The sequence below is a fragment of the Vulpes lagopus genome, chromosome 4 (genome assembly GCF_018345385.1).
Source record: "Vulpes lagopus strain Blue_001 chromosome 4, ASM1834538v1, whole genome shotgun sequence".
In the NCBI taxonomy this organism is placed as follows: Eukaryota; Metazoa; Chordata; class Mammalia; order Carnivora; family Canidae; genus Vulpes; species Vulpes lagopus.
The window spans coordinates 91801873-91819360 of NC_054827.1; the positions used below are offsets into that span (position 1 = coordinate 91801873).

The 17488-nt window shown below is 36.2% G+C and overlaps 1 protein-coding gene across 1 annotated transcript; it reads left to right on the forward strand.

Moving 5' to 3' along the window:
• Nucleotides 1-3417: 3417 nt before the first annotated feature.
• LOC121489426 (protein zyg-11 homolog B-like) lies at nt 3418-11928 on the forward strand. The gene is made up of 2 exons (XM_041752463.1): nt 3418-4392; nt 11782-11928. Exons 1-2 carry the CDS (start codon nt 3418-3420, stop codon nt 11926-11928), a joined length of 1122 nt encoding a protein of 373 aa, XP_041608397.1.
• The last annotated feature ends 5560 nt before the right edge of the window (nt 11929-17488 follow it).

The following is a 17488-nucleotide window of genomic DNA, read 5'->3' on the forward strand; positions in this document are numbered from 1 at the left end:
CTCTACATTCACAGAGCATACATCCCTCCCCGGTACATATTCATGAGTATGAAGAGCTTGCTGTTGTTTGCCCTCTGTCTCAACAATTTTTAGATAAAATATATGATAGCTATTGAAATATGTTGGTGTAAAAATATGAGAGGATTATTATCTCTCTGTTCTCATGGTGAGACATGGAGTCTCAGAGTCCGTTCCCACATGGTGGTGGTTTGTTCTTTTGCCTCAGTCTTGCATCCTCATCATCTGTAATGAGTCCCTGAAACTTCACAATGAGTATATGCATTCTATGGGCCATGGGCAGCCCGTTTGCTTCATCTGGACGCAGGTGACAATGCATGAGTTTTCCAAAAAGAAGGAAAACACCTTCTCCCCCAAAAAGGGAAAACCCCTTTCAAGTATGTCATCATCCAAAACATGTCACCCTCCACAAAAAGAAACTGGAAAACAAATTACAGGTAGCATAATGAAATTCAACAATCAGAGTGATGCTTTGAACATGTATCTTTGGATAGTCCTTTGCAATTACATGGATGCAAACTATAAATTCCTCAGACTGATATTCATTGTCCAATATTCAGAGTTTTTCTTTCTCGTTTCTTGCTATCAAGTATAATTTTTCATTATAATCAAAGAGTGAAACTTGCATGTTTTCTGAATTTATCTCTTACTGGTTGTTTCTATTTTGGGGGAAGTGAGGGAAAGGTGAAAAGCAAAGAATCATGGCTAACCGAATCATGGAAACCCTAAAAATCTGAGGGTCCATTTATAGAATTAGATTAGTCACTGCTCTTGTAATTGTTCAGTCCATACTTCTGGAGTTGGAGATGTATCCGGGAAGATTTGAGTTTAGTAACAAAGCATTGATCTTTGGATAAATTTAGGTACTATAATAATATAAACAGAAAAAAATTCAAATCTATTACCGCTGTTAATATTTCTGCCCAGCATTTCCTCAAATAGAATATTTTGTGTATTTTTAGTTTCTGGTTTTTTATATCATTTTAGGCAAATAGACAAAAAAAAACAACACAATGCCTCTCTAGAGGCAGACTTTTCTGTGAAAAGTTGTTTGAGGCAACAATTCAAACAATGTCTAAGTTAAAGTAAAAGTCATTCTTTCCTTATGACAATCTCTGCTTGGCACTGAGCCATGGTTAGCTCATCATGTGCTTGTCCCATACATTTATTTGTTCATGCAAACATATACAATAATATAATATGTATAATAATATGTACATAAATATTCACAAGTATGCAATATCTTTTTTTAAAGATAAACTTATACTCAACATATCTTTCTGAATCTTGTGTGTTTTAAGGTGCTATGGGCACACTTCCAATCAGTGCATATTGTACTATGTCCTTCTTTTTAATGGCTGCAGTGTAATCAAGAATATGGATGGAACACAGTTCTTCCACTTTCCAAGTTGCTGAAAATCATCATGGCAATAAACTTTTGTGTGTGCTTATTTTGTTTGAATTTTATTACTATTGTTATTTGTTTTCTGGGACTGAATTTCTATCAAATAAATTCACAAGTTAAAATTTAAGAGCACCAGGCTCTTTCAAAGCCCCAAGGAGGGATGCTAGGAAAATCTGCAAAAACAAGATATTCAAGCCATGCTATGTGATCATGCCTGCCCCTTTCCACATTGCCTCCCAAGCACTTTAGAGTGAGCAATGGGAATAGTGGTGGCCACAGTTAGGATGCAGCAGAAGAGGTTGATTGGAGTCAGAGGTGTCTGCACTTCACATCTGTGCATACATCTTGAGACATGTTCCTGAGTACATGCACCACTCCTGAACTTCTCTCTGGGGTTCCCAGGGGCTGCCTGCACTTCAGAAACTTTTCAGAAACATGAGGTGAAAAGGTTAGAGTAATAGCTGACCAATCCTTTGTTGCTCACGGAAATCTAGGTGTTTACAATATCACTCAGCAAACTTCCCTCTCCTCCCCTCCTCAATCTCAGGGAGTGGGCTCACTTTTGAAATCACCAAATCCACAGGCCCCTTCTCATAACTAGAACTTGAGATTTGTAGCATCCTTTTTATATCATTCACATGCAGCCTGCCATCTGTTAGTGAAAATAGGGCCAGGTTCCACTGATGCACTGATGCCTCCAGTTATTGGAGGTATAAGCATTCTATATTTTCATGTTACTCCAAAGATTTTTTTAAATAACCACTTTAATGAGTTATATTTCATGTGTCAAGGAATTCACCAGTTTAAAGGATACATTTCATCAGTGTTTGGTATGTTCATAGGGGATGTCTGAGTAGCTCAGTGACTGAGTGTCTACCTTCAGCTCAGGGCATGATCCCAGTTCTGAGGATCAAGTCTCACATCAGGCTCACTGTAAGGAGTCTGCTTCTCCCTCTGCCTATGTCTCTGCCTCTATGTGTCTTTCATAAATAAAATAAATAAAATCTTAAAAAGAAAAAAGAATTACACAACAACTATCACTGCCTAACTTAAAATGTTTTCATTGTCCCGAGTGAACCCTGTATCCATTAGGCAGGCACTCCCTATTCTCCTCCCCACCAGCCCAGGCAACCACTAATGTATTTCTGTCTCTCTAGATTCACTCACTGTGGACATTTCATATAAGTAGAATCATACAATATGTGGTTTTGTTTTTACATTAATCAGTTTGTATACATTGTATTGTTTTCATTATTGGGCTATTACGACTATTGCTGTTATGAACATTAGTGTACAGGTTTTGGTGTGAACATATTTTTTCCTTTCTCTTGGGTATATACCAGATACTGGTATGTATGGTTGACATTTTCAGGAATTGCTAAACTGTTTTCCATAGAAGTTGTAGCATTTTACAGTCTTACCAACAGTGTTTGAGAATTCCAACTTTTCCACATCCTTTCAAACACTTGCTCTTTTCTCCTTTTTTTTTAATTTGTCCTCACTCTAGTGAATGTGAAGCACTATCTTGTTTTAGTTTTGATTTTCATTTCCCTAATGACAATGATCTTGAGCATCTTTTCATGTCTTATTGATTATATATATATGTATATATATACACACACACATATATATAAATGTTCCTTAATATTTTATTCAATACTATTGCTCATTTTTTTTTGAAAGATGGTGTTTACACATTCTCTCATTTAATCCTCACGTGGGCCTGATGAGGTAGGTCCTGTTGCTTTGTTTTACAGACGGGAAAGCCAGACCGGGAGAAGCGTTGTGACTGGGTCATGCTGTAGTTACAGCAATCAACCTGGCTGGCTAGGTGCAGGATTCAAAGCCGAGTCTGGAGAATCCACTCTCCGGATGGGGACAGGACTATCTTGATGAGCCCCGAGTGGAAATTCAGGCAGAGGGGAAGGCAGCCACTGAACATATGCAGTGTCCCATAATTATTGCTCCATAAATTCGAGTCTCTACAAAGACCCATGAAGCCCCAGAAGACAGCCTTGGGCCCTTTTGTGTCTGGAGAAGCCAATGAAACTCAAATTGCAGAAGCATTGAAGCGGTACAGTGAACGGGCATTCTTCGTCTGGGAAGCTCTATTTCACCTTTTTAGCCTGACTCATGTGATGGAAAAAACAAAGCCAGAAATTTTAAAGCTTGTGGTTACTGGGATGAGAAACCACCCTATGAATTTGCCAGTACAACTTGCTGCAAGTGCCTGTGTGTTTAACTTAACTAAGCAGGATCTTGCTGCAGGAATGCCTGTCCGACTCCTGGCTGATGTGACCCATTTGCTGCTCAAAGCCATGGAACATTTTCCCAATCACCAGCAGTTGCAGAAGAATTGCCTCCTTTCACTTTGCAGTGACCGGATCCTTCAAGATGTTCCATTCAACAGGTTTGAAGCAGCCAAGCTTGTCATGCAGTGGCTCTGCAACCATGAAGATCAAAACATGCAAAGGATGGCAGTTGCTATCATTTCCATCTTGGCTGCCAAGCTTTCTACAGAACAAACTGCACAGCTTGGTGCTGAGCTCTTCATTGTCAGGCAACTTCTTCAAATAGTGAAGCAAAAAACCAATCAAAATTCAGTGGACACCACTTTGAAGTTTACTTTGAGTGCACTTTGGAACCTCACAGATGAATCTCCAACCACTTGCAGACATTTTATTGAAAACCAAGGGTTAGAACTCTTCATGCGGGTTCTAGAGTCTTTCCCAACTGAGTCATCCATTCAACAGAAAGTCCTAGGACTTTTGAATAATATAGCTGAAGTACAAGAATTGCATTCTGAATTAATGTGGAAAGATTTTATAGACCACATCAGTAGCCTCCTACATAGTGTTGAAGTGGAAGTTAGTTACTTCGCAGCTGGAATTATTGCCCATTTAATATCTAGAGGGGAACAAGCTTGGACATTGAGCCGTAGCCAGAGGAATTCTCTTCTGGATGATCTGGTAGGGTCATTTGGTATTTTCTAGAAGCAAAAGAAAAAAATAAAAAGAGAGATTGGAGATTAGATTTAACTTTTTATTGTTGAGATGTAAAGTTCTCATATATTCTGTATACAAGTCCTTCATCAGATGTATGATTTGCAAATATTTTCTCCCTTTCTGTGTCAACATGCTTTTAAATTTTTATTATTTCTAAAAATCTTATAGGATATTAAAATTGTACAACAAAGCTAATAATTTCAAATATATGAATGGGTAACTCTTTGTGAGTAGCTGCATTTTTGCAAGTAGTGAGTGGGTGAAACACTGGAAGACTTTGGAAGCCACATAAACACACACCCCCAAACACAGAGCACATGGATGCCTGACAGGCTGCACTAAGACAAGGATGATCAGATGTGATCCCATTCTCTTGGTGGGTGGATTGCCAATCTCATGGCCACACTAGGCCCTGCACACCTCAACTGGGCCCATTTTTCTTCCATTTTGTGAGATTAAGGATTGATGACACTTTTCTGAGAATTACAAAGGAAAATAAGGTATAATTAAATTTAATCTGGTGTATTCATCTTTTTTAAAGCTATGAAACTTGGGACACCTGGGTGGCTCTGTGGTTGAGTGTCTGTCTTTGGCTCAGGGGAAGATCCCGGAGTCCTGAGATTGAGTTCTGCATCCGGCTCCCTGCATGGAGCTTGCTTCTCCCTCTGCCTGTGTCTCTGCCTCTCTCTCTGTGTGTCTCTCATGAATAAATAAAATCTTTTAAATTTTTTTTAAATAAAGCTATGAAATCCTTAAAAGTAATACAAAAAATAAGCATAATCCCAAGAGTCTATTAACTTCCCACAGTCTAACTGCTGTCTCCCAATGGAAACACAATTTGAAAATCTTTATCTTTTACCAACTGGGGTCCCTGAAGTGCAAACATCCATCCCATGGACAAATTTCATTTGTTTAAAAAACAAAAACAACAACAAAGCAAAACAAACAAAAAACAGTAAGTTGTCAACATTTATTTTTTTAAAGATTTATTTATTTATTCATGAGAGACACACACAGAAGAGAGAGAGAGAGAGAGAGAGAGAGAGGCAGAGACACAGGCAGAGGGAGAAGCAGGCTCCATGCAGGGAGCCCATCATGGTACTCAATCCCGGATCCTGGGATCATGCCCTGTGCAGAAGGCAGGTGCTCAACTGCTGAGCCACCCAGGCATCCCAGTTGTCAACATTTAGAAACCAGGAGGTTTTATACAAAATTATATACTTCTGCTTTTTTTGAAAGACCAAAATATTTCTTGACTCTAGGCAGATTCAGCAAGTGGGCACTTCTCTGGATAGGTCTGTGTACTGCAGGTCTCTATCACCCCAACCCCCTCAACCCAGTTCACCCCATGGCCTCTCTTATTTATCTTCCCTGCTCCTGAAGGAGCATATTCACCTCTAGATGGAGCTTTCCAACTTTTCAAACTAAGCCCTCCTGTAAAATATAATTTCCATTACAGAATCAAGACATATATGCATATATGTACATACTAAAAATAACACAAAATAATATTTCTGAGGACAATGTATTATGCCCTCTGATATGTTCTTTTCTATTCCACTATATTTCATTTAAAAAATTGGATAGGATCCAATAAATTAATTCAAAAATCCAGGGTTTCAAAAACACTATCCTAGACCACCCCATCCTATTTAAAGAGATAAAGCCTCAGGGGATTGACTTGTCTATTATCTAGAGACCAGGTAAACAATGTGTTTAGACCAATCAATAACCTACAAGCTTCAATTCAAGGGCCCTTATTTAATCATAAATACCCACTGAATGTTGGACAACTTTCAGTTGAAAAATCTCTGAATGAAGAATTTTAAGGAAGAATCTGACATGATTTTTAAACAGTGAACAAAAAATTTTGTGACCTGAGAGTAGACCCTACAATACCCAGTAGACTCTACATACCTAGTAAATCCTACAATATCCAGTAGACTCTATAATATCCAATAGCCCCTACAGTACCCAGTAGACCATACAACATTCAGCAGCCCCTACACCACCCAGCAGTTCCAAAACTATCCAATACAACCCTTACAATATCTATTAACCTCCCTCCTTGCCCTCCTACCCTGATAGTAATAAATTTGTCATTGATGACTGAAGCTGCCCCCAATCTTTGGAGCCTTTTTGCGATATTGCATTGAGAAAATAACATTTTTCCTAACATCAGGAAAATTATTATTATACTTGGCTACATTAACAACCATAAACCATAAATTGATCACAGTTACCAAAGTAGAATATATTTATTCTTGCATAGAAACAAAAATAAATTTAAAAACAGCTTCTTATTGCATCTTTTAAATCAATGATGTCCTCTTTTGTCTCTAAACATTTCTCAAAATAGGTCAAATGCAACAGATAAGGAAGCTACCACTTAACTCTCATCATTCAAAACAAATACCACTTTTCTTTAGACAAAAAGCTGTCTAGAGTGTTATTTTTCTCTAAGGCTATTGCCTCTTGACCCAGTATATCCTAAGATGGAAAACACAAGAAGAGGGAACCAGAAGGCCATATGGGAGAGGATCCTCCAAAATTAAACATGTTGACAGCTGGCATAGCTACTACTTACTGAGCCTCCCTCACCCTCCCTTCTTTAGCCACCTAGGACTGGGAATCCATAGTGGAAAGCCTACTGGACAGCCCAACCTAAAGAGCAAAGAACTTTTCAATGCAGCATTTTGAGTGAGGGATGTAATTTTATTTTATATTTGGCACCACAGTAAGAACTACAATTGACATTAATTCAGTAATGATCATGGCTTGAAACACTGCTAAGCACTTTATATAATCTCTTAGTCAGTTTGGTCTGCTATTAAAAAATTCTGTAAAATGGGCAGCTTAAACAACCAACATGTATTTCTCACTGTTCTGGAGGCTGGAAGTCCAAGAACAAAGTGTTGTCTAATTCAGTGTCTACCGAACGCCTTCTTCCTGGTCTACAGATTTCCCTGCTGTGTTTTTATGTGGCAAAAGGAGAGATCATTGTTCTTGTGTCTCTTCTTATAAGAACACTAATCCCATCGCAAGATCTCTAACTTCATGAGTTTCCCGAGGTTCCACCTCCAGATCCCAACACATTGGAAGTTAGAGCTTCAATATATAAATTTGGTGGGATGGAAGGGACACAAATTTACACTCCATAATAGTAATAATGTGCAGTCCTCAGTGCCACTACACTATTTGGGGCTAGGATTCCCATCTACTTTCTTTATATTTCACAAATTAGGAGCCTAAGACCTGGGAAGTAGCTCACTTAATGGGATGCGTAGTCATGGAGCATCCACATGGCAAAGTCTGAATCCAGGCTGTAGGGTTGCTGGTACTGCTGTTTTTACATACTCATATATTTTAATTTTGATAAATCTTTTTGGCTTCCAATGTCTATTTTATTGTCTCAATATAGGCTTTGGTTTGCAAAATGTGTGAACATTTTCCCAGTCTTGTTTGCTCACTCTTTCTTTCTTTTTTTCCTTCTTTCCTTCTTCTTTTTCTTTTTTCTTTCTTTCTTTCTTTCTTTCTTTCTTTCTTTCTTTCTTTCTTTCTTTAAGGAAAAGAGTGCAATAAAACTCCATGTACTAGTTACCCAACATCAACATTTTGCTCTTTTGTCTTAGGGTGACTCCTCTCATATTTGTTAAAGAATACTTAGGTGCCCCTAAATGTTAATCCAGTGTCATTATCACACAAAGATAATAGTGATTCCTCAATATCATAGAACACTCAATCCATGGACAATTTCTCCAGATTATTTTTTTTACAGTCATTTCAACTCAGTATCAATCAAAGCCTACCAATGACATTAGGTTGATATTTCCCTCAAGTCTCATTAATCAATACAAAACTCCCTCTATTTATTTGGACAGAAACTAGGGCATCTTATCTATCTTGTTTGTCATCCTAGATTTGGCTGATTGTATTTTCATGATGTCATGTATTCCACACATTTTTTTGAAAACTGGTAGTTAGCTGTAGAACCTTAGTGAGCTTTAGATTCAATTCTCTTGACAGGAATCCTGTATAATTTTGGTTACATCATGGCAGAAGGGACATAATGTCTGCTTGTCCTTCTTTGGTGGTATTAAGACAGACTCTCAGATCCATCAGAAACTACAGAGGGGTATATTTTAATTACACCTTTTTTTTCTTGCATTTGTTAGTTGTGGTTTTTCTTATCATTACAATTACACCATTTTTTCTTGCATTTGTTAGGTGTAAAAAAAGAACTTTCCCTAATCAGCATTTATTTAGCTCAAAATCAGTCATTAGAAGGTCACCTAGGAAAAATGCATATTGCCCTTTATTTATCAATTTTCAGTATAATTTGTTGGCTCCCAGCACCTTCTTGTCCTTTCTCTTATTTGGAGTGAGGTCTGGTGTCTTTATCAACTTATAGTCCTTTTTGTTTTCTTTTTCATTTTAAACGTTTTCATTCCAGAAGAGAGGTAGATAAACTATAGCTGGTAGACCTAATATAGCTTTCTGCACATTTGCCAAGCAAAATCCTATTAGACCATAGCCTTACTGATTGATTTGCCAGCCATTTATGGCTGCTTTTGTGCTACAGTTACAAACTGAGTACTTGTGACAAAACCCTATGTTCTTCAAAACTGATCATATTTATTGTCTAGCCCTTGACAGTAAAAGGTTCTTGACTCCTGCTTTAGAGAAGAATCTCTTCATCACTGTTTATGGTCCATTTTTATTGTTGACTATTTATTCATAGACTTTACTATTGGATTGTTGGTCTTATTTTTTCTCATTTTTATATGTAATATTTATTAGTATAATTAGTCCTTTTATTCTGATATATTAACCATATTTTTCTCAATTTGTCATTTGTTGCTTTTTTCTTTCCTTTAAGGGTACTTTTCACTACACTGATTGTTATATCATTTTTTTTACATATAAAATTTTAAAAAATGATATAAAATTTTTTACAATTTTATAAATATGTTTTATTAATGCTTTTAGATTTTGAGTCATTGGTAGAAAAGTTTCTTAAAATCTAAAGTCATAAAGGAATTCATTCTAATTTCTATTCGAGTACATGCATGTTTTTTTTTTCCATAGTTAGATCTATGAACCTTTTGGAATTTATCCTGGTGAATATACAATTCAAATTTATACACAGAGTGTATCCAACTTATGTTTTTCTCATATGGCTTCCACAGATCATAAACTCCTACTTCCTACTATTAATATAAGATGCTGCCTTCATCATATACTAATTCTGAGAGAATCTCACTTATCTTGTTCCCTTGGTCTGTTATGTACCGATGCAAAATTGTGTCTAGTGTAGTCTTTATAATATAGACTCATTGCATTTCTCCTGGTGATTCTCATTTAGTTATTCTTTTAAATAAAACTGGTAAATAATCAACTTGTCTGGAAATGGGAAAAAAAGAAGCTAATGATTTTAATTGAGACCATTTCAAATGTACATATTTAACTTGGGTAAAATCAACACTTTTATGTTGTTGAATCCCCTTATGCAAGAATATGACATGTCTCTCTCATTTATTTGGTTTACTTTTGGCTCAGTAATAACTTATTGGCTGCTTCCTATACAATTTGCACATTTTTGTGGTAACTGGTTATTTTATGAGAGTTTACAAAAAATCATTTGTGTTGGTTTATCCATTGATTCTTCTGTGTCCTGTAGGTGCAAAATCATATTTTTCTTTCTAATTTGTGTGCCTCTTATTATTTTATTTATTTTTCTAGAAATATTTTGGCTAATGTATCCAATGTAATGACAAATAATAGGGAAGATAAAGGATATTTACTTGTTTTAAAAGAAAAAAGAGAAAAAAAATTAAAAAAAAAATAAATAAATAAAAATAATAAATAAAAATAAAAGAAAAAAGAGGGACAGCTGGGTGGCTCAGCAGTTGAACATTTGCCTTCAGCCCAGAGCGTGATCCTGGAGTCCCGGGATTGAGTCCCGCATAGGGCTCCCTGCATGGAGCCTGCTTCGCCCTCTGCTTACGTCTCTGCCTCTCTCTCTGTGTGTGTGTGTCTTTCATGAATAAATAAATAAAATCTTAAAAAAAGGAAAAGAAAAAAAGAAAGTTTCTAGTACTTTACTTTTAGGTTATTGGCTTCTTGTTAATGAAACAACAAAGCCAAAAGTTAACAGAAATACCCTGTAAAGATTAAAATCTTTGTCTTTTTTGTCTTACTTAGCTTTTTCTTAACATTGTTTTCTAGCTTCAAAAATTAGAAAATACCTTGTTTGGGGCCCTGTTTGGTTCAGTCAGTTAAGCATCTGATTCTTGACTTTGGCTCAGGTCATGATCTCAGTGTAGTGGGATGGAGCTCGGTATTGGGCTCCATGCTCAGCACAGAGTCTGCTTGAGATTCTCTCTCTCCCTTCATTCTGCACACTCGATCTCTCTTTCTAAAATAAATAAATAAATCTTTTCTTAAAAATAAAGAAAAAATTTTAACAGGATACAAATAGAGGGCCTGAAGAGAGTCTTTTCCATCACGGAAGCCAGAACTGAGCCTGGAGAGAGGGCATATCCTTTATGGTCATGACTCCTAATGCAAGTAAAATCACTTCAGTAAAATCACTACAACATGAGGCCAGCTGGACAGTTTGATGGAAAAGATTAGGAATTAACTTTGTTGATATGAAAACTTTATTTTCATAACCACAAGATACATTTCTCTTTAAAAAATTCCCACCAAGCTCAGCGGTTTAGTGCCGCCTTCAGCCCAGGGCCTGATCCTGGAGACCCGGGATCGAGTCCCACGTTGGACTCCCTGCATGGAGCCTGCTTCTCCCTCTGCCTGTGTCTCTGCCTCTGTGTGTGTGTGTGTGTCTCTCATGAATAAATAAATAAAATCTTTAAAAAAAATTGCCACCAAGTAATATTAGTTAATATCATATATACACACAAATCACACACATATACACACATGTACACATATGCAGAACTGACATTCAAGTAGAAGGAACCTGGTCAAAATAATATTAGAATAACTAATAAATAAAATTAAGAATAAAACTATAAAATTATTATAATTAAATTTTTGAAATATTTATCTGAACATATTTTAAGGAAAGTTTACTTAAACATCAATACAAAGATAAATATAGAAATGATTAATGAATTTATTAATACAAAATTGGTGAAGTTCAGTATATCAGACATACAACAAAAATACTAAGAGAGAGGAAACAATGGGAGGCCTTCCCTAAGTGTTTCAAAATTACCCCCAAACAAGAGTTTCTATGCCTTGCCCAGGACTTTGGAAGGGCTTCTGCAAGTAAGGGCCCCATAACCCTTAGAACATTGCTTAACACATAATTACAGTTATATATAACAGCAATATGATAACGATGGTGGTGATGATGGTGATGGTGGTGGTGGTGGTGGCAGTATTGGGGAAGTTGATGATCACTGTGATGATGATGATAATCATGACTATGGTTGTGATGATATTGATGATGATGTATACAAAGAGGAGGCATAGAAGAGAATTCAGCAGCTAAGTAAGATAACTAAATTTTCCTCCCACTTAAACTTTTCTCTGAAATCCCAACTACCATTATTTCAAGTTATTGCATGCATCTTCAGAAGACTAAGGTTAATTTAAATGTAAATGTGTTTTACTGAAAATGTTATATATAAAATTACCAACACATCAGTATTGATTTATTTGTGGAAGGGAGGATACAATGGGAGGCCTTCTGCATTAGAAATAAGAATGGAATTTTGTAAAAGGAGAAGTCAGGTAGAAGGGAGTTGAGAGAATGCTCTGGATTTATTCTGCAGCTTCTTCAAAGATGAGCAGTGTAGCACTGGGGAAGTTATTTAACATTACAATGCTCAAATCAGTCCAGAACAGGATTAACATTAAATGGAAAATAAAAGTAGAAGTCCTATTGAGCCTATTGGTGTGCAATAAATAGAAGCCATCATTTGTTGCTGTTATTATTGTTTTTAGAATTATGGCATAGGGAGATCAACTTTGGAGTGGTGGAATATGAATCTCAGTGACCACTTTCCCACAAAAGCAGTGAAAATACTGGCACAGCAACCAAAACCAGCCATTTTAGAGCACCATAAATTAATCAAAACCACAGGAAAAAAATGGAAAATTGTCTATTAAAGAGAAACTTCTGAATCTCAGAAAGACAACAGAGTCTGTACATATCACTATTCCCTTTCTCTCTGCCTCTCTGCCAGATCATTGGCATGGTAGTTGTAAAAGATGTGCAGACTCACAATGAATGGAGAACATAGACCTCTTTGGATACTCTGTTGAGAACTTTATCCCAAGAGTACTGTCAATATTTTGTCAAAACTAACAGTACTTGAAAATTTTCATTCCCTAAGTGCTGTGGCCACTTGATTTGACTCAGAGCTCTGCTCATCTAAAAAAAATAAATTTAAGAAGTAGTATCACCAGGGCATTATAGAAAAAAAATGGAAATATTCTGACAATGTTATATCTGCCTAAGTGTAATATCAGTTAGTACAAACAAAAGACCAAGCCAAAAAAGAAAAAAAAAATAATTAAAGCAAGACCTAGATACAGGGAACTTTGAAAACCTCCAGCAAATTCCTAGGGATCTATGTGCAGGGTTGTGTGCATGCCCAGAAAAGACCTAGGAAAAAATGTCTCAGTCACTCACCTCTTGCTTTGAGAAATTGTGAAAGAAGAAAATTAAAGCTAAGGCTGTCTAAAGTTTGAAGTCATGCCTTCACACACAGATTTCCTTGGCAAAGGTAGAAAGAAAAACAGGCAAGGCATTTAAGGAAACATTCTGGCTGATTATTGGTGGGCCACGAAATTATAACAAACCAAAGGTGAACCCTAGGAGACCATGCTTGAAAACAAAAATAAGAACATAAAATCAACAACAACATAAAGCTAGCAGAGAACTCAGGGACTACATACTGTGGGGAATACAGATTTACTAACTAGTCTGGAAGAGTCACTAATGAAATAAACAATAAGAAGAAAAATAAGAACAAAATCCAAAACCCAGGAACAACCATAACCCCTGGTTATTATTATGTAATATAATATTAATATATTAATATGATATATTGTTATCAGAGAAAGGGTTGTGATATTAGATTTTTTACAATAAATTATCTAAAATGTTTGGCTTCAATGAAAAATTACAAAACCTCCAAATAAACAGGAAATCACTGTGCCTCTCATGAATAAATAAAATAAAATCTTTAAAAAAAGAAACAGGAAATCACATCACATACACAGGAATAAAAACTGTAAATAGAATAATACTTGAAGAATCACAAATGTCAGATATACTAAGCAGACTTTAAGTCAGGTATTCTACATGCATTCAAAGAACTAAAATAAATCATGTCCAAGGAATTAGAGGCAAGGAAAGTCTGACAACTAGGTGTTCTTGAATAGAGAATATCTGTAAAAATAAATTATTAAAAATAAATCAATTCCAATTCTGGAGTTGAGGAGTACAATGACTGAAATAAAAGATTCGCTAGCCAGCTACAAACAACAGATTTGGGGAGTCAGAAGAAAATATCAGCAGACTTGAAGGTAGGCCAGTAAAGATTATTTTAAGAGGAACAAAATGAAGACTGAATGGATAAAAATGTGTAGAAACCCATACACCAGTGATACATCATGAAAATTACCAATATACATTTAATGAAAGTCTCCGAGGATAAAAGCAGAGAAATAAGGCCAAAATTATTTGAAAAAGTAACAACCAAAAGAAGCTCAGCAAACTCCAATGAACTCCAAGAAATCCATACCTATCCACAGCAGAGTCAACTTGACAATTTCTCATCAGAAGACAGGTAACAGTTTCAAAATGTTGAAGGAAAAAAGACTGTCAACCAGTAATTCTATAACTTGCAAAATTCTTCTTCAAAAATGCAGGAGAATCGGAAGATAAGCCATAGAATGGCAGAAAATATCTGTAAAACATATACCTGATAAAAGACTTGACCCAAAATATACAGATGATTCTTAAGACTCAACAATATGAAAACAAATAACCCAGTAAATAAATAAGAAAAAAAAATCTGGATACCTCACCAAGAAAGACATATATAGCCAATAAACCCAGGCAAAGATGTTCAATATCTTCAGTAATTAAGGAAATGCAAATTAAATAGCAATGTACTACTTCACAACCCCTATATGACTATTATAAAGACAGATATTAGCAAATGCTGGAGATGATATGGAGAAATTGGCAACCTCATACATTACTGGTAGTGTTTTAAGGTATAGCCTTGAAAAACAGTCTAACAGTTCCTCAAAAATTTTAAATAGAGAGTAAACTCATGCCTTAACAATGTCACTCCTATTTATATACCCAAGCAAACTGAAAACTTAAGTCAGCACAAAATCTCATACACAAGTGTTCATAAATGTTGAGCAAGTGAGTGGGTAATACCATTATTTGCTTAGGTAGAAAAAAGGAGGAGAAACAAGTTTGGCTTAAGGAAAGTGAAATCTGCTTTGCAACAAGATGTGAATCTTTTCAAAAGCTTTTTTAAGGATCTGGGAGTCATATCTTTCAAATGTAATCAAGAAAGATAATATCCCAATCTCCTACTTTCTGTAGGAAGATAATACCCTAATTCAATGGGGGCCTCCTCCAAGTTGCAAAACTACTTGTCATAAAAATATGTGAAGTCTTTGCTTATTTAAAAAGAAAACACTAATGTTCCATAACAGCATTATTCGTAAGAACATAGAAGTGGCTCAAACAAACTACCTATCAATTGACAAATGGATAAGTAAAATATGGTATATTCATGTAGTGGGATGTTACTTGAAATGAATAAGAACAAAATACCAACAGGGACTACCATACAAGTGAACCTTGAATACAATATACTAAGTGAAGGACATCAGTTCAAAAGATAACATGTGTGATTCCATTTATATGAAATGTCCAGAACAGGCAAATCTATAGACAGAAATTTCTGTCTTGACATATTAATGGATGCCAAGAACTGGATGAGATAGGTGATGTGTTGCAATGTGTCTAAGGAAGGGGAACGGAGAGTGACAGCTAGTGGGTCTGGGGTTTCATTTTGGAATGATGAAAATATTCTAAAATTGGGATAATAGTGGTACCACTCTAAAAATATACTGAAAACTACTGAACTGCATATGTTTTATGTATGCAAATTGCACCTCAACAAAGCTATTTAATAAAACAAGTTAAAAAGAAAGAATTATGGTGTAAAGTACTTTTTCTGATTATGATAGTCTAATAGGAAAATAAAACAGGACAGTGGCTTATGACCAAGTAAAATGTTTGGTTACTTCATAAAAATGTCTGGGGCTGAGTCTTAGTGCCTTAATATCAATATTAATATCTCAGCAATGGTGACAATAAGTTCACAGAACAATACACAATCAGAAAGCATGGGACATATCTGTGTTCTATTTTAGCCTTTGAATGAGGGAGCCAATTTAGCACTGATGGGAAGAAAGGGAAAATACCAAGAAAGCATAATGTCTTTAAGAGTTTTGCAAACTGATCTCTGCAATGTCTAATTAGAAATTTCCAACCATTTTATTTTATTTTTTTAATTCTTTTTTTATTTATGATAGTCACAGAGAGAGAGAGAGAGAGAGAGAGAGAGGCAGAGACACAGGCAGAGGAAGAAGCAGGCTCCATGCACCGGGAGCCTGATGTGGGATTCGATCCCGGGTCTCCAGGATCGCACCCTGGGCCAAAGGCAGGCGCCAAACCGCTGCGCCACCCAGGGATCCCCCATTTTATTAACATGTTTGTAGAAGTATGCACTTTTAATATTCAGGAGGTTAGTGAATACATTTCCTCCTACCAGTTATGCAATCAGTGTCTATATGAATCCATGAAGGTCTAATAATACCAATGCTGTCGTGTGTTGGGTGACAACATGGGATCCAGGCATGCCCCAGAGAGCAGACCTGACCATAGAGCTTGGAGACAGTACAGTACTCCAGAAAGGAAGTGTTGTTCCAGAAGTGGGGATCCAGGAGTTGAGAAGCAATCATTAGGACAATTGGGGAGAGACTGGGGTCCTAGTAACAGCACCTGTCCATGACACCTGTCTCTGGGTAGGTTGCCACACTAGGCTTATGGCAGCAGAAACACACTAGCATCTTGCTTCCTAGAGTAATGAATAAGAATAAGCACTGGTCTCTAATAATGGTCAAAGCTCACTGATCAGAACTAGAGATATCAGAGCAGGACTGAAAGTCAGTAGACTTCTGGAATCCTGGAGTGATTGCCTTATTAAATTTGTCTTTCCTAAGATCTGAATGGACTAAATTCTGGGGAAGGGTGAATGTGTGATAGATGTAGGCTGGGTAGTTAGATTTCAGAGTCTGGGAACTAGTGACACTCTGACCAGCATCTCTACTCTTTGAAAGTTTACCACAGCCTATGGTGACTGAAAGTGGCTCTCCAAGGCTAAAGAAATCAAGACAGTAGCACCCTTATATGCTGTGCCCACACAAATAATGACCAGGCTTATGACTGTGAACATTTTGCTGATGAAGATCTATAGCAGGAACTCTTTGGGTTGAGAGGCCTTTACTAATTAACCTTTGAGTTTTAGTGTTTTTGAGGAAATTTTTGAGAATAAATACAGCCTAAAATTTTAACCTCTGTTCATGATCAGAATTATAATTTTGACTTTTAAAATTTTTTATTTTATTAACTTATTTTATTTTATAATTTTTTGTTCTATAAACCTATATTTTCAAGTGTTTGTTATTTGCTCTGTATTTTCAGATGGCTATCCTAAAGAAGAAATGATTTACAGATGGAGAAAAAATTCAGTTGAGGCAGCTGATCAGAAATCATGGCGGCTTTATCAGTTTGACTTTATGGGCCTCAGAAACACAACAGAAATCATAACAACATCTGCAGGTAGGATTTAATTTAAGGAAGCATGACTTGTAAAAAAATCTGACTTTTTTCCTCTGATGCCTGAGGCATAATCATGCCTTTAATGTAGAATTCCATTACATGTGTGTTTTAACTAATGATATTAGGGCAAGCATATACATCAGTGAT